At 41.5% G+C, this 20,950-nt stretch overlaps 1 protein-coding gene across 1 annotated transcript; it reads left to right on the top strand.

Annotated features, from left to right (window-relative positions):
- The first annotated feature begins 35 nt into the window (after nt 1-35).
- fgfrl1a (fibroblast growth factor receptor like 1a) lies at nt 36-19,812 on the top strand. The gene is made up of 8 exons (XM_077733234.1): nt 36-431; nt 1,374-1,462; nt 7,643-7,915; nt 15,523-15,582; nt 16,762-17,055; nt 17,184-17,356; nt 17,924-18,104; nt 18,188-19,812. Exons 2-8 carry the CDS (start codon nt 1,399-1,401, stop codon nt 18,595-18,597), a joined length of 1,455 nt encoding a protein of 484 aa, XP_077589360.1. The 5' UTR covers nt 36-431; nt 1,374-1,398; the 3' UTR covers nt 18,598-19,812.
- The last annotated feature ends 1,138 nt before the right edge of the window (nt 19,813-20,950 follow it).

The raw sequence follows: 20,950 nt of genomic DNA on the forward strand, positions 1-20,950 counted from the left end.
CGTCATTGATACTGAATGAGTCAATATTTGCATTATGTTCTGTTTTTTAGCTATCTAGTACAACCAAGGTACTCCAAATTTGTCTCCCAATGCGCCTATGTTCTGATTGGTCGGCGTGCTGATTGGCCTTGCCGCTGATTGGCAGAAAGTTGTGAAGGGGGCGCGTCCCATCTGTCCAGAGCGTCTGTTTTCTGCCTCCGGCTCAAAGTTTGAGGACGCCGAGTGAAGCTTCGCCGGGGGCGCTTTCCAAATATCCCGTTCGCTCCACTTTGTATTTTAGTATTTTGTATGTCTCTACACTCTAACTAGTCGATCTTGAACGCATTTGTTTTATTTTCCTGCAAGAGGTGCACAAAACGACTGGATTTAACCGTTGACGTCATAATTCAATCATTTTCTGGAAGGGGATGATCTAATTCAATCATCTGCTGGTTGGTGGAAATATTTTATTCAATGTTGATTATTTGCATGATGTCATAGATTAGTCTGTTACGTTGGTTGTTGTTTTAATGTGTAAAAAAAGTGATGCATGTGCTTTTTTTGTTGGGAAAGTGATTGCCCTTAGGGGTGGGAAATTGTGGGTACATCGCATTACGATTTGCGATAGAACAAACAATGTTTATTTTTTGCACTGTCAAATCTAACAATAAATACATATACACTATACAAATACATTTTATGTTGGATCAATCCACCTCAGTTAGTTAAGTAAAAACATTGAAACATATTAGTACATCAGTTAACAGCATCATTTGTATGCCTAATGTTTTAGAAATAAAATTTTCCAAATGTTATTAAAAAATGTTAATTGCGAACTTTTCTTTATTGCACTGCGCAAAGTCTTAATACGAGTCGTTGGACAAAATAGTGGCAAGTAAGGGAAGCAGGAGGTTAGAGGGCATGTCATCCGTGGAGCTTTTAAGAACAAATCAGAGGAGTTTTAGCAAAGATGGCTAAATAAAACTGTCTAAACTCAACAGAGATATTCTATGACTCCATTTATTGCCCATGGTAGGATTTATGATTTCCACCTGTGCCAAATAGTCTATCTTTTTGCTGTGATACCATTTTTTTACTGATTACTTGAATAGAACTGAAGTAAATTGGTTTATTATGGTTCATATTGGAAAATCCCACATATCAGTCATGAATCACAAGTAACAGTTCAGTTTAAATCCTCCTATCTGATTTATTTATAAAGACATTTTATGATCAATCACTCTTTAGAAAGGGGATTTTTGTAGTTTAATGGTGACAATCAAGTCATGAATACAAATGAAAACTTTATAGTTCAGCACTCTTCAAATGTTGACGTCTACAAGTGAGAAACTGAAACAAAATAAAATGTTTTTTTTTTTTTTTTTTGCCTCCAGGCTGAAGATCTCGAAAAGTCCAGCGATGACGTCCCTGTTATTCCACCTGCTGTTGCTCGAGTCCGTTCTGATATCCGGCGCCGCCCGAGGTGAGTGAACAATTCAGCCAAGCGGCGGTCAGCCACGGGGCCAAATGTAAACACCGGGGGTGCCGTAGATGAGTCAATCAGATTACGTTTGTAGAGATGTTTGGTGGGCATTTCCACCTCCTTCCTGGAAGGCAAGCAGGAAGTGACACGGGAAGGCAGGAAGAACAGCGAGAGAGAAATAAAAACAGAGAAGGCCAAATGAGCAGGAAAGCCCCCCCCCCGTTTAAACCGGATGGTCCAATTTCTCTTTCTGAATTGTCGACGGCCATAGACGTCCAATATAGTTCCCCTGGGGGGATGCGAATGAACTTTCTACCGGTGGAAATGATTTGGACGTCTATGGTGGTCAATGGCCGCCAGCGTGTTGACGCGAACGGACGTGACATTTGGACGGCAGCTGTGGCGGTCCCCCAAAGGCCAACATTTGTTTTTTACATTAACGCTTAACGAGAACAACTTGCCGGCCTTTTGAAGTGCGCCGCCGTAAAACGGCCGTACGTCGGATTCACACGCTTCCATACGGAAACGCGGCGCGAACTTTGAAGGTCGAAAAGGGCGCCTCCCACGACATCTGCACACGCGTGTAGTATTAGTGATCGATCTCGAGCCGTGTTTTTTTTCATGACCGGAGCGCATTTGCGACTCCTTGTGTGGTGTTGTTTGTCGCTGTGCAGTCACGCTGCGGTTCCGGATGTGTTCCCTAAAGAGCAAACCTCAAGTCAAATATAATAGCGGGCTGACAGAATTAGAAGCCGTCTGTCATTGTTGTGGCCGAGCGCGGCCCGACATGTGCGAGGCAAATCTCCTCGCCGCTTGGGTGCCAGCTGCTGATGTGGAATCCACACCACGGGGGGAATGTGAGAGCGGTGTGAGAGATGTGGGGGTGGGCTCACGCCGGTCGGTGGCTTGGCGGAGAAGTCCAATCTCAAGGCGCCATCCGAGTTCAGCAGCCATACTTTTTTGTTGTTATTGTTTTTGGGCGCGCTATCCAATGGGCGGAATTCCTTTCACGTGTTGAATTACTTTTCTCGGGTTGATAGGTCAGCCATTAGCTACCGGCTCTCGGCCTTCTGGTGTCTGAGCCAATTCAGCCAAACAAACGACCACTCTTTCTCTTTAGAAACTAAGCATAGCCACAGAACCTGATCCAAGAAGTGGTTTTGGAATTCAGGTTTTCGCTAATTGAGGCCTATTTTACATTGAATTAACAGCATTCCTTCCACGATCTTTAATACTACGACCACCCTTAAGCCCTTCAAAATTGATAAAAATACCATTATTGATGGAATATGTATACATATTTGCAGTAAAAAATATTCATTAAAAGTATTTATTAAGGCTTTAAAATGATTGAGATGTAAAGCTATTTTCCAATGGTACGGAATTGTGAGTGGCAGCTCAGTAAACATACTGTAATGTCAACAAAGACAACTTGGTTAGGTTTTTACACATTTAATTTGTAACCTGAAGGAAACTGAGGCCACAACAGGCAGAAATTGGTGGATTTTACCATTAAAATTTTTTTTGAAGTAGATAATTTTAATGTGCATTTTCTACAACTGGACTATAATAATTGTTAGTGTTTCATGAAGTAACCAACAGGTTGTGACCCAAATGTTTCACTAGAATACCGGCAATGTTAACTAATGGCACTCAAAGATTCAAAACTAGTCCTCCCAGTTTCAATGAATTGGACATCTATTACGGCCAATGAACTAATTCAATGCACACAAGTGTGTGTTAATCTCTCATTACTAGTCTATTAGTTTCTTTGTTAAGCAGATGTGCAGAAAATGTGGAATGCGTGCTGTAGCGTGGGCAGATGCGGTGCTCGAGCGCACTAATGATTCCCCCATCACCCGCTGCTCCGCTCATTATTATCTGCTTGTAATCCTGGCGTTGGACCGGCGGCGATGCTGTCACAGCGGGACACAAAGGCCCCATTCTTGTATCGAATCATTCTTCCGCAGACGTAATCTCCACGGCCACTTATGCGCATTAGCCGGCTCTTTGCGCTGACTCTTAACTGAGGCCAATGGGAGTGGCTGAATCACCAGGAGCGCTTCAGTCCTATTGTTAGACGCAAAAAAATGTGTTTTTATTTGTTATTGGAGACGGATTTCAATGGGTGAATAGATTAAGTTATGTATTATTATGGCTAGGAGTATGTTTTCCAGATTCCAGTAGGCTTGTTGAATGAATCCTGCTGTTACTTGAAGTTAGTGTGGAGTTAGTGTTGGGATTGGGAAATCAAAATGTAGAAGAGATGTGATGACTGCTGAGTTTGCAAAAAAAAAAGGGAAAAAGTTCAGAAAAAAACAACAATATTTGAAAGGTGGTCATTATAAGTTAGTAGTAAAAATCCTTGTCCTCCTTCCTTCTCCACCTGTGTGTTTTCTGCTTGACTGGGTGTGGACTTGGACATTCCGAGCATGCACCCACCACACACTTCCACACACCACGGCCCATGCCCACCTCCCACATTCCTCTCAAATCCTGAGCCGTGACTAAGTGCATTTGTTGATCTGAGTGTCTTGTCCTAATCTGCGGCCGAGCCCCACCCACTGAGTCCTCTCGGGGTCTGGCCCAGGCTAAAAGCATCCAAACAAAGAGAGGCTCTCCCGTCTAATAAGGCATCACGTCGGACGATGACATCCTTTCACCTTTGCCCCCCACCACCACCACCACAGTCCCACGTGTCCTGGGAGGAGATGTAGACTTTAGATATGTGTTGACTAGGGTGGGAATTTCTGGAGGTCTCACAATATAGCGATACAACAATTAACAAAAAATGGGTTAGTAATTTGATTGACTATATTCTATGATGCAACTGATACAGAAAAACAAGTTATCTCTTAATGCCAATATCATTTTGACTTTCTTACAGACTGAGAATATTTAAACATTTATGTAAGAAAAAAAGCAATAGATCAACAATTTATTGTCTTCTAACTCCTTGGTGGCCATTCAATTCATCTAAATTGGAAGGACTGTTTTTGATATAGGGATGTCCCGATGACCTATTTTTGGATCTGAGTCCCATTCGCCCCATTTTGAGTCGAGATCTGATGCCGTTTGACATTCAAAAATCTTTTTGTGGTGCAGGATAAAGCAAAACCTGACGCCTGGCACGGTACAGCACCAACTTGGAAATGTGTGTGTTTGTGTGTACTATCACTCGTGTTAATGAGTAATAGCGTCTGCCTCCATAGAAGCTGATAAACGTCAGGTCGAGGACGGCGACTCGTGCGCATACAAACGGCGTAAACACACAAACTGAGCACTCCCAAAAGTTAAAATCGGTCTTCTCGTTGTCAGCGGTGGTTAAGACTGGATTATTTACGTTCAGTTTGTAAACAAGCATTGGTTTTGCCTCAACACGCCCTTTATTGTAATTGGAAGGTCGCCGTGGCCTCGACAAACACGTTCTTGGCTCGAGTCGACGCAGGAAGCCGCTTCCCGCTTTCTGAATACTCCAAATAATGCGCAGATGTGACAACAAAAGACTTGAGGGTTAGACACAGGTGGAATTTGATCGTCTGTGGTGTTGACTTGTAGGAGAGCACCCTACTACGTCACCCCCATGGCGGGTCTGGTGGCTGGCACGCTATGAAGTGCTTTAATGATAGGAGGAAACGGCTTTTGAATGCGTGTGGTGTCGACGATTAGTCGGGTGTATGAGTGAGTGTGGCCATGATGACAACATGCACTAAATCCTCCCCTTAGGCTTGATGTTAACTGTCACAATAGACTAACAAGAAGAAGAATGTGTGTGTGTGTGTGTTTCAGGAGAGAATTTAGCTCATTGGCTGCCATTTACTGCGCCATACGTTCAATTTATTTACTTAAACGTGGGCATTCGGAGCTAGTACTGTATTTTCCGGACTATAAGATGCACATTTTTTTCATAGTTTGACTGGGCCGTTGATTAATCTGTGATTTATTTATATATATATATATATATATATATATAATTTTTTTTCTTCCTCTTGCTCACTATTTCTGATCTTTTTATTTTAAGTAGTAGTTCTCTTTTCTGCTTTTTACAATGATTATGTGAACGCATGTTCTTGTTTTCTGGTCAAAAAAAAATGCCCTCCCAAAAATGCGACTTGTGTACATATTTTTTAAATTTTTGTGACATTTTGGCCCAATCTTATCAACAACTCTCGTCTGGCTTTCCAGCCAACAGCAACAGCGTTCTTATGATGGACCCTCCGGACCCTTCCAAGTCCGCTGTCTTTCATCACTATTTCAGCACAGCGAGAACGTTGGCAACATGTGAGGTTTTTTGTTCTTTTTATTTCCATCTATGGCAAGTTAGCAGTGAGCGCTATGACGTCTTCAATTTCATCCCGTGATAATAACATAGTGATGTAACTTCAGTTGGTAGATATGGTTATTTTTAACTAAATGTCACCATGTCAATAGAAAGTAGCAATAGGCATGCACTCTACTATAGAGATACTGTATATTTTGGACATCTTTTTAATACAATGCTTGGTTGTATATCACGATATTGATGCATTGTGATATCTCTACTTTGTATTTTTTTTGTAGATGTGCAAAAATGACTTCAGTAGAAACTAACAGACCACTACTTGTCGTCGGGAGGCACAATAATGCATAAAAACAGATGTGCACGTGCAACTTTCTTTGCACACACGAAGGGACTGACACACAAACATCCTTCAAGGTGCTGCAGGATGTCACATGGAAAAGAATATAAAAGCCAAATGGACTAAACAGACTGGAAAGTTGTAAAAGGGGCTCCAACTATCTTTTCTTTCACTACACTCACACTACACTAGAAATAAATGGGGATGTTTTTGTCACGATTTGGTGGAACCATAAGGTTTTGGCAAAAACTAACTTTGATATGTAGCAAACCAAAATTTAACCTGAGAAGAATTTATAAATGGTGTAGATGGCATAGGTTTTCGCTTGAGTAGGTTCGCCATTTTGTCAAATTTTTTTACCTAGAAGAAAGGTTAGCTGTCTAAAATCGAGTAGTTCACTGAGAGGTCCTGCCCTTGTAAAGCTTTTCCTGTGTGTGTGTGTGTTTTTGGGTTTTTTTTTTTGTGAGAAAGACGGCGTGTGCGATAAATCACTCCGGGCCGATAAAGCGCTGATATACGACTCGGCCCAGAGAGGGAGAGTGTGAATGAGCATGACGAGGGGAGTGATGCGGAGGAACAGTCTCATGAGGGTCATGTCGTTTAAGAGCGGGGCCTGGGCAAAAAGGGGGGGGGGGGTGAAGGCTGGGGGGTGTTGCGTCAGTGGGAATGAGATTTCAATCTGGTGGAACGAGGGAAGAAGAGAAGAAAAAAAAATGGGATACTGGAAATATACTGTTGGCTATAGCTGGCATCATTAACTCAACCCCATGGAGTTTTTGCTCCACTTAGAGAAGATCTTTCAGTGTGTATGTGTGTGTGTATTGTGCCCATGGCTATGTGGGTTTTCTTTGGGTACTCTGGTTTCCACCCGCATCCCAAAAATGTACGCGGTACAGAAAATTAATGAATGACAAACGACCTGGACACATTGACATTGAATTTGTGGACACACAAATAAAAAAAAGATTGCTTTCAATAAGAATCTTTGCTACAAAAATGGCGGATAGCTAGTGAGCTATTTTGGAGAGAGTGAGAGTTTTGTGCAAGTCTGTATCTTTTTTTAGTCAGGCTGTTTTTGCATTGTGGAAGGAGTCATGAGAAGACGCCACTCGGCCTCCCTTTGCTTCCTTCTCTTCCTGTCCTCCGCTCCTCTGCCGTATTTCATTTCCACTTTTTTTCTAGGCTCACACTCTCACTCCCTAAAATTCCATCATTCTTCAGTCAATACTCTTTGATTTCAAGTCATTTTTGATGCTTTGCAAACCCCCAAACGCTATCAAATACAACATACCATTGCTGCATGTAAAAAAAAATTGGGGGCTGACACTTTTAATGACGATTTGGGCTGAATGATGTTGGAACACATTGACATTGTGACTTTTTGGGGGTTAAAAATGCTTTTCAGCAGGTTTCAATATCAAATTTCCTATTTTACTAACTACCACAGCACATAGTTTTTGCATTAGATCACTTGAGTAAATGTCCACTGCCATTACCGCCATCCCTGAGAGAGAGTCAAATTGTTTACGCAAGTAAAGAATGTCATTTTTACTCATTGCAGGTCCGCCCAGGGTGTCGGAGCGCGTGTCGCACCGCCAGAGCGCACGTCTGGGCCGCACGGCCAAGCTCCCGTGCCCCGTAGAGGGCGACCCCCCGCCACTCATCATGTGGACCAAAGGCGGACGCAACATCCACAGCGGCTGGACTCGCTTCCGGGTCCTTCAACACGCCTTGCGCATCAAAGAGGTGGAGGCCGACGACGGCGGCTCGTACGTTTGCAAGGCCACAAACGGCTTCGGTAGCGTCAGCGTCAACTACACACTCATCATCATCGGTGAGTACCCCATCTTGTCATTTATTCATTTCTTTTTTAAAAAGTCAGCACACCCCTACTTGAATGAGAACAATATCAATTTTATAAATTAGTTTGTCAGCTACTAAGTGTTTGAGTGGGTGAGGGAGGGGGTGATATAAGGGGGGACAGCAGCTGTCATGGTGGGCTTCCAGGGGTGCAGCTGTTGCCTGTCTATCACTTCTGGTGGGTTTTTTTTGGCTGCTATTCATGCTGTAACTAAACAAAACGCATTTAGTTTTCACAAATTTCTGAAGTTTTTGGTTGCCATTGTTGCCGTAAGATGTCCAATCCATTTGAAAAGGGTAATCTGGCTGCCAGTGAAAAGATTGATGGCTAATTCCTTCCCTGTCTTTTATTTTTATTTTTTTCGTGTGACCGCCGTTTCATTCTGTCAATATTATCTCAGTTTCACATCTCGCTGTCCAATCTTCCATCGCGCCGCCCTGCTCAAGAGGCATTTTACTTGGACGTATGTACACACAGATGGAAACATGGCAAAAGCTAGTGGTGTGAATGAAAGCCGATTCAAGACGTCCGGGTTACCCGTTTTTCACATTCCAGGAATTCTTACTTTTCCCATGTTTGCACATTTTCCACATCCATAAAAAAGTGAATCAGACTTTCAACAACAAAGTTCCTCTTTTTTTTTTTTTTTTTTTTTTTACATACCGATGTCCAAATGTTCCGCTCATTCAGAACATTTGGAAGCCATTTTTCACCTACAAATGACCCACCTGTCAGTAAAAGATTCACAAATCAAAAGACTTTTAGCTGCACATATTCACATTTCCAGATCAATTCCAAATGTTCTGCTTACTGACATTTTGACTTAAACATTTCAACTTCAACTCCCACATTTTACGTCAAAAAACCTCACTTAAGCACCATCTTGAGAAGCCAGTTTTTGTCTATACGGAACACACAAAAAAAATTAAATCTAATACTACACATTAGAGTCTCCAACTTCCACTATACAATGATTTTAATACAATATAGTAAGACAACAATCGATAACACTTGTTAGGAAATCAAACTCAAATATTCTACAATGCGACAATTATTGAGAAAAAAAACAAGCCATCCTATACTTTTAAAGATTTGGGTTTGAATTAGTGTTTTTTTTTGGGTTCCTCCCAGTCACAAAAATGATAAGTTATGTTACAGTCTACAACTCTCCTTTGGTAGAAGATGAGTTATGCAAACGTGTCCAAATCAGAAGCGCTGACAACAGCGGAGCGTGTCTGGATCGGCAAAAGGGAAATGGTGCAGGAAAAAAAAACACCCAAAAAAACAAAAAGGAAGGAAACAGCTTGGCGCGTGTGTGGCGTGCGATGATTTAGCAGCTGGCTCGGAACACGACATGTGCTTTTAATCTGGCGACATCAACGCAAAACGCCTTTTATTCTAGTTTATCCCCCCCACCCCATACTGACCTGATACCGCGAACAAACGGATTGGACGTCAATCCCGGTCAATGGCAACTCATATTTTTTCTGCCCCCATTTTTTTTCACCCATTCTCAAGTTTCTTCATTTTTAATTGAGATATCAGCTGCCCTGTCTGGGAAGGATGTAAAGGTGGCCAAGGTTTGCGAGCTAATTGCTATGACTCACACACACACTCAAATACACACACACACACACACACACACACACACACACACACACACACACACACACACACACACACACACACACACACACACACACTTGCAGTAATGTAAGAGAGTGCACGATTGCGTGGAAAGCAGCTCAAATAACCCAAACTCACTTTGTCACACACTCACCTTCTAACAAGCCCAGCGGACCATCTGGACCGCTCTTAAATGTGTGTGTATTTACTACGTGGAGCGGCGGATTCTTGCGCTCAAGTTACACGCCCGTTAATGGCAAAAAATGCAGCGGGTGAACATGTTTGTTTAACTGCTGGAGGCCTCTCACACATTTTAATTTTTTTTTTTTAATGATGTTTGTGTGCCAGTGTGAACATGACGTTGATTATGACCTCAGCTGTTCACCAATGACGCCAGGCCAATGGTATTTTTTTTTTTAATTTAAAAGTAACATTTCTCTTGCATAATTCCAAATACTGGTCTAGTTATGTTTGACTTTGTATAGGTTATCATTCTTTTCCAGTTAAAATAAATCTGTTAAGGGCATTCAAAACCAGTCCTCCCAGATTACATAAAAAAAGTTTCTTTTTGTGTTCTCGTATTAGTCAAATGAACCAGAGGTGTATAATAAGCATATTGCAAGAAATATATATATGTATATATATGCAGTATGTTGTATATCATGAATGCAATTTTTACAGTGAACAAAATGGAAAAGTCAAGGAAAAGCGAAAAAAAAAATCCCCCCAAAATGCACAAGCAAACGAGCTCCATTTATCACATGGGACAATCAACTTCCTTTTAGGGAACTTTATCTTTCTGTCTTATGTGCTGCACAACTGATTAACCAAAACAAAAAGGAAAACTTTAAAGTAGGCGGATGAGGTCTTCTCTAACTTGTTGCCATTCTAAGAAGAGAAGGAGGAGGAGGGGGAAGGTGATAAAGATGCTATTCCCAGTCCATGTCGAGTATTTGTCGTGCCGATTTAGTCAGCCATGTAGATAACGTCATTATCTGGCCATTTCCCGACGTGTTCCAACCAGAGCGTCCCTGCTTTGTTCCCGATGGCATCTCCTGCGGAAGCACCAAGAAGAAGAAAAAAAAGTCAATTCTAGACCTTTTTCTTTCTTCTCTGCTGTCAAGGTTGGCGTCTCTTTTAGCGTAGGTGAAACGAGGCACAACCATAGGATGTGGGACAGACAGGCGTGAAATGAAGGCAGTCAAATACAACCCCCCCCCCACAAACACACAACCCCACAGAAAACGTCAAAAGGCGGCGGCGTCCAGATGCGCGCGTGCGCTCGCTGACATATGACTTTGCCTCTATTCCGTTGGCAAAAACATTGTTTGAAATGCGACTCGGCGGGCCCACTTTTCCGCCGTGTTTACGTCTCCACGTCGTCACGGTGGCTCCGAGATTTCCGTCTCCGGACCTCCATAGGGGCCCCGTGCCGACTACAAGACGGGGACTAAATCTGCACCAGGTGGTACCTCTCTATCGCTTTCAATGGCAGCCATTTATTAATACGAATAACAAATATTAAATACATTTTGAACGTCAAATCTCTTACATCTATTTCCCATCCCCTGAATATGATGTTATAGGGTTAGATTTTTTTTTTAAAGACATTTTACCTCTGTCGTTTTTGACATTTTATTCAAATTTGGGGTTTTTCAGAATTTGACAAGAATCTGATTACGGATTGCGCTCGAGGATCTGCCGTCTTTAACGAGGGGACTTGCTACTTACGTAGAAAAATGTGGGCCATTGACAGAGATTTTGGTCATCTGGAGGAGTTTTCTCCTCATTAGTGGCGAGATGGAGTGGCTCGCTTCTATTGTGCCGTTCTCCTCCAATCAGAGGGAATTGCTATGGACAATTGGCCGGGAAGACCGAGCTGGAGGAGAAGCGGGTGAAGAGTGCGGAACGATGATTACAAATGAAAAAAAAAAAGCTTCTTTGAAGTTTTACAAACTTTTGTTGGAATCCATCAAAGGCCTCCATCTCCTCTTCTATTGGGTCTCACGTCTTGGATCCTTTTTGTCTCTTAATGATATGTATGGGCCAAGTGTCGCAGTACCAGGCAAAACTGTAGGGGTAGCCGCCCTACTACAAAGTCCCAAAATCGCCCACTTTGTCATATTTCTTGTTTACGGCACTGAAAATATTGACTCGCATGGCTGCCAAGCATAGCGCTAACAGTACTGAGTCGTCGTGTGACGATCACAAGGCTTTTTATTTGACATTGTTGTCAAGAGCCGTCCATCAAAGAAAGCTTGTCAGCGTGACGTCTTGCACTCCCGCATGCCGACACATCTTTGAAGTTGAAAACACGCATTCCCGGGGAGACGCACAGAGGCCGCCGAAGTGCACGTTTCTGCAAAACTAACGTACGTCCTTTTGTCGGACCTCGGATGAATGGTTTCCCGCTTAACATTGGATCCGATAACCGACCTGTCGCGGCCCCTGCTCTAAAGTGAAGCAGAGTTTTGTATTTCCCCAAGTTCTGATGGGATGCCACGAATGAACTCCACGCACTAATTACATCCACCTGTGTGCGAGCGCGCCTGTGCGTACGAATGACATCATGGACGCAGCATCAAGTGCCAGCGAGGCTATGTGAGGCCTGAGATCTCAGATTCCACTTTCCTTTAAATTCTCAATGGTTTTCCCGCTCTAAATTGGTTGGACAGGTCACAGGACCCGTGAAAACAGGGCTGTCCAAACAACTGCAAAAATATGATTGAATATGACCCGCACATCAAGCTTGAGTTCAGCCTACAATTTTTGCACTTCTCAACTTCAACACTAGATGGAGCTAGCCGTTTAAACAGTGCCAGTAATAGCAGACTAGTACTTATATACTGCACATATGTACATATGCATTCTTTGTGCAAGCCACTTATCTTCACGAGGGTCTTGGGGGGGTGCTGGATGCGATCCCAGCCTGACAAACTAGGCGGCAAAGAAAATAAGTGATAGTTTAAGTAAAGAACTGTTTAAATTGCCCACAATATAGAACGAATAGTCAAATGAAAAGAAAGATTTAGCCTGCTGTAATACATCCATATTAGTGCTGTACGATAAGATTATATGTGTCGTCGTGTTAAAATATGGGAACCTTGATGGATTTTAAGTAGGCTCTGTCATCCTTTGAATTTTTTCCAAAGTGGCTGTCAGAGAAATAAAACGTTTGGATTCCAATGTTTGATAAAGACTGGAGGACTGGTGCCCAGAATTGAAAAGGAGAAAAGTCATTTGGGCCTGAACGTTTGGAGTAAAACTATACTGTAAATATCAATCCGCTGACCCCGACCCGCGTATCCGTAACAAGGCATGAAAAGAAAAATATTCCCATTCGGGGAAAGGATAAAATAACCGCGACTGCTCGCGTTTCAGTGGCACTTCCTGAAAAAAAGTGTAAAGACAGAAAGAGCTACATTGTTTCGACGCACCAAAAAAAATAAGGTTTATTCTCCAGTCGGTGTGAGATTGTGCAAATCCACGCGTGATTAACGAGCCGTGCTTTTACGTAGACTCCGTCCGGATCTGTTTTCCATCATTTACTCTTTCGTCTGGTTGGAGCCAAAAAGTCGTCGGACGATATTTGCCTGTGCGTGCGTGCGTGAGTTGCGTGAAACCGCCGGACCGTAATGTAGCGTTAATCACGTTTGTGGAATGCGTAAAAGAATAGATGGAAAACAAAAGGAACACAAGTCATCTGTAATTGTGGCCTTGCAGTCTTTTTATAAACCTCAACCATGTTTTTGGTTGGATGTCTTTCTAAATCAACAAGGGCTCTTTTTTTTCTTCATACGAGTAGAATTGCACTCGCATTTTTGGAGCCATTCTTCCACTCAAGTTTTTATAGAATCGGAATCAGGTGAAAAACATTGGCTTTTTATCATGCACTTATTTCTTTTTTTGATGTTTAGCTGCACCTGCTTTTCAATCCAACAGCTAGAAAAAAAAGTATTTATATATTTTTAAATTCATGAATCTGTCTATATCACTTCCAGATTCCATTTTTGATGGAAACATGGAATCAAAATAAGTGCATTACTTTTTTACAAGTGTAATTGGTTCACTTTAAGTGCAAGTTGTTTTGGATGATTCAAGTTTTTAATGTCCACTTGTGAAAGATTACACTTACTACACTTACTACTAACATTTTTTTTTTTAAATAGGGATCTATTTAAGGACGCTGCAATGCTTTGAACCCGGCGACTTGATCTATTTTCGGGGGAGCGACACCAGTTTTTTATCGTGTCGGGTGGTTTGAGGAGAGAGCCAAAATCTAAATTTAAAAACATCAAACCAATGTGTCCTCTTCAAACACGTATGACATGTTCAGTAACATAAGGAATTGACATATATTTTTGCACTAATATTTTTTTCATGCACTAGCATGAACACCTTTTAAGATCAGTAGTAGTCAGGTGGAGGAAATATGTCACTAATGCCAAAAACACAAAAACAAATTCCATAGCTGCACACTTTTTTTTTGGGGGAGGAGCATAATTAGCAGCCGCATTCTCGGGAACATGATGCTTTTAAGTCTTAAAATATCAGGAATTTCAAGCTATTTTGGGGACTTGGAATGAGGGACTTTGGAGGTTTGACTTGAGTCCAATTCCAAATGAATTGGACGTATGGGGTCGTCAATGGCACAAAATGGACGCATGGCGTCGTCAATCAAAGTAGGGATGTCTCTAATCCCATCGCGTGTATGTAAATCATCTATTTTTTGTTACATCTGGGATATTTTGTTGCTTTGTAGACCTCAAAATATCCATATAAATTGAAATACCGTATTTTCCGGACTATAAGTGGCACTTAACTGGTTGTCGACACTGTTTTGGTGAACATTTTTGCGAGCAACCTTTTTAAAGATGACAAAGTATTGCAATATATCATCACATGGATATATTGTCACAACCCTAGTCGTCAGTTTCGTGAGGTTTGGCGGCTGTGTGCGAGTGGCGTCACGGTGGCTGCTTTTGGCTCAGACGCCGCCACCGCTAACACGCCACATTTACAAACACACTTTAACGCACACGTAGACGGTGGTTGTGTCCACATATCCAGTGTCTCTGTATTAAATCTTGGAAGGACATGACCCTGTAGGAAAATATTGGCCCTCAGGAACACACACACTCTCACACATACACACACACACATACACACACACACACTGACACAGTTACTTTGGACAGTGTGTATTCATGTTTCCAGGCGTGTAAACAGCTGCTAGACATATTTTGTTTGTGTGTTTGAGTTTGTGTGTTCTTTGCCTCTGTTGCCGATGAGCCCTTAATTGCTTCCTACTTGTGTTTATTTGTTTAAAAAGATGGTTTTGTGGACTTTATATTGATACAAAATATTTTATGCCATTGTTATAATGTTAAAAGGTCATTTGTCAAATTCTTTTTATTATAGTATAATATTTTTCTCAAATATGTGGAAATATTGTGTCAAACTTTTAGAGACACTTTCCCATTCAATAGAATGAGAAAGTGTCTTAGAACTTTTGACCATGGGTTTACTTAATAAAACTTGTTAATTATTGAACGGTATGAAAAAGGAACCTTTTTATTTCATGTTTATTTCTCATTTTTTAAAGTGACAATCCTTTATCTGCAAGACTTACTGGCCCGTTTTTGTTACATTATTTATTTATATTTTGACCATTCTTTTAGTATATTTGACCAGCTACATTTTTGTTGTAATGAAAATATACTATTTCAAACTTATTTCATACAATTTTAAATGTTTTATTTGATTTTAAACATGTAAGTTTGCCTTTGTGCTTCTTAATTGTATGTCAAATCAATTATTACATTTGTTATAGGGTTAGGGGGTGCCATGTACATTTGATTCTGATATGATAGTGTATTCTTTTATATTCACTTAGAATTCTGAATCTATGTATTAATCTGAAAGAAAACTATCCAATTTTTGTCTCATTTCAGATGATTCCGGAACAGGAACAGCCAACTCGGACGATGTTCCAGAACTGGCCGGCAAGCTGGGTAATAAACACATTTGTGTATTTAATCATGTTGAAAAAGGTCACGCGAGGTCCAAATAATTTTGCCGCAAACCGCATCGAGTCGCACGTCAAACCAAAGGCCACGACCAACACGTTCTCGTTTGGCCATCATTTAGGCCGCACGCTTTCCGCTGACGGCGCGATGATGGGAAAAGGCGTTTTCTTTCTGACCTGGCGGTGAACCTCCCTCTCCATCTGCTCCGTGCTCACCTCCCCTTTGATTTAACTCGTGTTCCACAGCATCAGTCCGTTACTCTGTGCTGTGTTTTATTTGCATCTCGAAGGCTCGGAGCTCCTTTCTCCTGTTTTTTTTTTCTTCTTCTTCTTCTTTTTGATTTACGTTCAAACACGCAGCTCCGCCTCCTCCTCCCGTCTGGTTAAAGATGGTCCGGGGCCCGTCCGGTAGCGTTCCTCTATGACTGGACGGGGACAAAAGGGGGCCAGACTTGAAAGCCTTTTGGGGAATGTTTGTTGTGCGATCCCGCCCAGTGGAGAGCCATTTATAAGAACGTGTCACATAACTCTTTCCGTCCGCTTGTTTACATGGCGCTGCAATAACAGGCAGTTTTCATGTGTGGCTGCTGGGGGGTGCAAAAAAAAAAAAAAACAAGAATAAAAAATTGAATTCTTGGCCTTTCTGAACTGCTCGCGCCATCTCAGATTGGAATTTGTTGTATTTTGACATTATGATTGTTTTTGAAATAATCTTTTAAACAGTTTCTTTGATACCCTTTTTAAAATTAAATTAAACTTATGTTTTTTTATGTTCTCTTCTAGTTGGAATTGGATATTCTTCAAATATTTAAAAATAATGTTAATAAAATGAAGTACTCCAATATTTTTTCAGGATTTTTAACATCATAATTGTCTGAATATATTACTATTACATATGACAAAATATTTAACAAACACTTATTTGAAAATAAAACTTATTTGAATAATTATATGTTTGAAACAAATCCCCAGGTCCATAAAAATGATTCATTTCTTTAATTTGTCCACATTTTCAGCTCCTATTATTGCAAATGATTCATTATTGACAAACATGTATTTTTCTGTGCAATTTTGCTCATCCTTTCCTATGCAAAATAGTCACAAAAAAGAAAGAAAAAAACACAAGTAAAAGACTTTAATTGCTCACTGTTGGCACATCCCACAGCGCGTCCTCGCTTCACCCAGCCCGCCAAGATGAGGAAGCGCGTCATCGCTCGGCCGGTGGGCAGCTCGGTACGCCTCAAGTGCGCCGCCAGCGGCAACCCTCGGCCCGACATCCTGTGGTTAAAAGACGGGCGGCCGCTGGCCCGAGGCGCCCACGGCGGCGGCGAAGAAGACGGAAAGAAGAAATGGACTCTGACGTTGAAGAACCTGGCGCCGGAGCACAGCGGCAAGTACACGTGTCGCGTGTCTAACCGAGCGGGACACATCAACGCCACCTACAAAGTGGAAGTCATACGTAAGTCTCGTGTCTCTTTGTTTTATATTCAAATTTGGTGGGTGCGCCTTATAGTCAGATGCGCCTCTTTTTTTTTTCTTGACAAGATGTACCATTAGGTCATTGATTTCCTGACCATGTGTTGACAGAGCGCACAAACTCCAAGCCCATCCTGACGGGAACCCACCCGGTCAACACGACGGTGGACTACGGCGGCAGCACATCCTTCCAGTGCAAAGTCCGCAGCGACGTCAAGCCGGTGATTCAGTGGCTCAAGCGGGTGGAGGCAGGCGACGAGAGTAAATTCAACTCCACGCTGGAGGTGGGTGTGCCCACATTTTGCATTGCAACGTCAATGGAGAAACTTGGCGACATTGTATTCATTATATTAAGAACCAAACCTCCCTACTACGTTACAAAATACAAGAAATAGACTTGAAATGTATTCATAAATTAAAAATACTGAGGTTTAAATATTGCAAAATGAAACAAATTCAAATAATTACAAAGCAGTGTAGTGAATGAATATCAAGTGTGCTAAAAGACATTAATAAATAACTAAAAATACACACAGAACAAATAGACTTTGTGGTCAAACGGAAAAATATTTATTAGTAAGAAAAAATATATACGTATACAATACTACTATACTTTTTTTTTTAAAAAAACAACCGGGCCTGCGTGGGTTTACTCCGGTGACTCCAATTTCGTTCCTCATTCCAAAAACAACCTGCAGGGATAGGCTCCAGCACCCTCCACGAGCTAATGGGGATAAACCGGTTCAGAAAATGAGATGTGTAAACAAATATAAACATTTGATCCATTTCCTATTTCCAAACCAAAAGAACAAAAGAGTTATCGTTAAGGCCGATTGTCCGTTGTCGCTCAGGTGGGGGACCACCGTTACGTAGTCCTGCCCACCGGGGACGTTTGGTCTCGGCCCGACGGCTCGTACCTCAACAAGCTTCTGATCACCCGTGCCAAGAAGGAGGACGCCGGCATGTACATCTGCCTGGGCGCCAACACTATGGGATACAGCTTCAGGAGCGCTTACCTCACTGTCCTGCCGGGTAATCTGACCTATGACCTTTACTTTTATGAGCACACGCGCATAATTCTCAAGAACTATTCCATAATCCCTATCGCTTTGCAGATGTGAAGAAGCCCCAAAACAACGTGGTCCCGACCGCCGTCTCGCCCAGCCTACCCTGGCCCGTCATCATCGGGATACCGGTGGGCGTGACCTTTGTCCTGGGCACCGCCCTCCTGTGGCTCTGCCAGTCCAAACGCAGATGCCCTTCTTCTTCGTCTTCCTCCTCGTCTTCCTCGCAAGCCTCCTCCGCCACCGTCCAGCGGCTCCCGGTGGCGGGGCGCGAGCGAGCGTGCCCCGGCGCCGACAAGGAGGGCCTGTCTTACGAGGACTACGCGGCCCAGCAGATTCAGCCGCTGACCACCTCGTCCAAGCTGTACCCCAAAATCTATACCCACGACATCCACACACACACGCACTCGCACGTGGACGGGAAAGTCCACCAACACCAGCACATTCACTACCAATGTTAGCGACGGAGGGACAAACCACAGCCGCGACATTTTAGTGCATTTTGGAACACGATGAAGAATGTATAAAGAGATTTTTTTTTTTTTGTAAACAATGAAAAGTCCCTCAGAGTATTTTTTTTCTCTCGAAAAGCTAACAATACTTCCCATATTCTGGCCTTTAAACGTTGTGTCTTCTGTATATAGTAAAATATGATTATATAGCATTTAGCATGCTTTTGTATAAATGTCATAATGTGTGTGTCATATTATCGTTTCAGTTTTGGCTCGCCAAAGAAATGCATCAACCATATTTGCTTCACTGGGAGGAGAGGAAGGCGGAAAACGAAAACAAAAAAACGCTGCTAAAAAACTGCAAAAAAGCACTGCAAAGCACTCTGTGGACAATTATTAAGGTACATCTTCGCCTTTTGTGCATTTTTAGTTTTACATGAAATTGGTGGATTAGCAAAACGTACAAAAATCCTTGAGGAAAAAAAAATTGAATTTGGTTTGAAGAAAATTTGACATACATTTTGACCATTTATTCCATAAAGAAACTTGTTACCTATACTATTTTCTGTTATGATCATTTATTGGCAGCCAGCTCAGATTTGAAATGAGGCAATTCAATAAATATCTATTATCAGTTTCCAATACAACAATTAAAGCGATAAAAACAGTTGGTTCTCCCTTAAAAAGTTAAATCATTCAAAAAAAAGTATTTTTAGATAGAATTTGGGGGATATCTCAGCACAGGCGAACATAATATTTTGTCTGCAGAGTGCATGTGTTCATTTAGGATCTTACTGCATTACAAATAAACACATTTTCAGACCTGTGAAATCAGTTCTACTATTACCATCCGTTTTTTTTTTATCATTGCTACTGTTGTATTTAAAGCTATGGGACTGCCGCCGGACTGTCGACCAACTCGTTAATGTGCACTTACCGCTGGTATTTATGTGATATTAACTTTTTTTTTTTAAAGATATAGTCAAATTTGTGTTGAAAAAATGTATAATTGTCCTAAGATTGGGGAAAATTTGCCTTTCTAATTTATTTTCTTGGGCATCATACTGCATGAGTTTTCTTCATGTTTTTATACACACACATGATGGCAATGTGCATATTGTATTTATAAATGCGGGCAGATTTTATGGATACTCGTATGGACAATCTCATATAGATTGTCACTGCATATTAATCTTTGCCATTAAAAGAAAATAATCTGTTGCATTTTTGGTCCGGGGTGTAAATGTTTTGTATCATTCGGATTAGGTATGTAGGCTTACAAAAAGTTTTTGTTTTTAACAAGACGGTACAGTATCTCCATACAGGAATCAGTGCAAACTTTGAATGAAACTGTATGTGCACCACCCACCCATCTTTCATCTTCTGAGCGTTCTGCTCCAGATTAAAATTTGCTATTGATCTGGAGGTTGATCATCTGTCCATTGATATTTTGCACAGGTCATCTGCAGTCTGTCACCGATGATTATGGCATGTCACGGGCAAATCGAACGGGATTGTTTCTTGTCTGGTCCAGTTCTGCAAATCATTTTCGTACTTTTTGGCAATATTTTTGCCGCCGGTTCATCCAGCACATCTGCTCACCGTCCTCCTCCCCGTCCTCCTCCCCGTCCTCCTCCCCGTCCTCCTCCTCCTCAATTGATGTGAGGAAGAGGAGGACAAGGATTTTGTGCGAGATAAGAAACGACATTGACACCCCGGCAGAGTTGTCTACACTACTTTTTATGTCTTCCGTTGGCCTGGTTATTTATTTTAATGTTTTTTTTTTTTTTTTTTTTGCTGAGGTTATTCACAAGTTTCCAGCATTGAAATATACGACTGCTGTTTGTTCTGTCATCTGTTTGGGGAGTGTGACATAATCCAGACATAGCTCTGAGCTACATCCACATGCTTCCAATTGGCTTCATGAATTTTATTTAACAGTAAAACAAAAATAATCTAATGTCAAGAACAAAAAAAAAACTCACAATTTACTACAATGAGTTGGCTGTTTACATGTCAACTACATTGTAAAACTTTTTCAAAAATTGGTATCGCTTGAAATTTCAACTTCAACCAATTTCATTTACATTTTCAAGTTTTGATGGAAAACTGTCCATATTTTAAGTAAGCTGGACTTCTTTAAAGTAGTTTGAAGTTAATGTTTTAGGTAAACTAGAATTTAGTTTAAGTAGATATATTATGCAGCCCAGTGGTTAGAATGTCCACCTCACAATTCTAAGATTGAGGGTTCAATCCCCTGTATGTTCCATGTGCAGTTTCCATGTTTTTCCCAGGACCTGTGTAGGTTTTCTCTGATACTCCATGATTTAATGAATACACGTATTTTAAATAGCTGAAATAT

This window comes from Stigmatopora nigra, chromosome 14, assembly GCF_051989575.1.
Source record: "Stigmatopora nigra isolate UIUO_SnigA chromosome 14, RoL_Snig_1.1, whole genome shotgun sequence".
NCBI lineage: Eukaryota > Metazoa > Chordata > Actinopteri > Syngnathiformes > Syngnathidae > Stigmatopora > Stigmatopora nigra.

Excerpts from the sequence above, each read along its gene's own strand:
- fgfrl1a (XM_077733234.1), top strand. The coding sequence starts at position 1,399 with ATGACGTCCCTGTTATTCCACCTGCTGTTGCTCGAGTCCGTTCTGATA. Across the intron at positions 1,463-7,642 it reads GATATCCGGCGCCGCCCGAG|GTCCGCCCAGGGTGTCGGAG; the intron begins GTGAGTGAACAA and ends TACTCATTGCAG. Across the intron at positions 7,916-15,522 it reads CTACACACTCATCATCATCG|ATGATTCCGGAACAGGAACA; the intron begins GTGAGTACCCCA and ends GTCTCATTTCAG.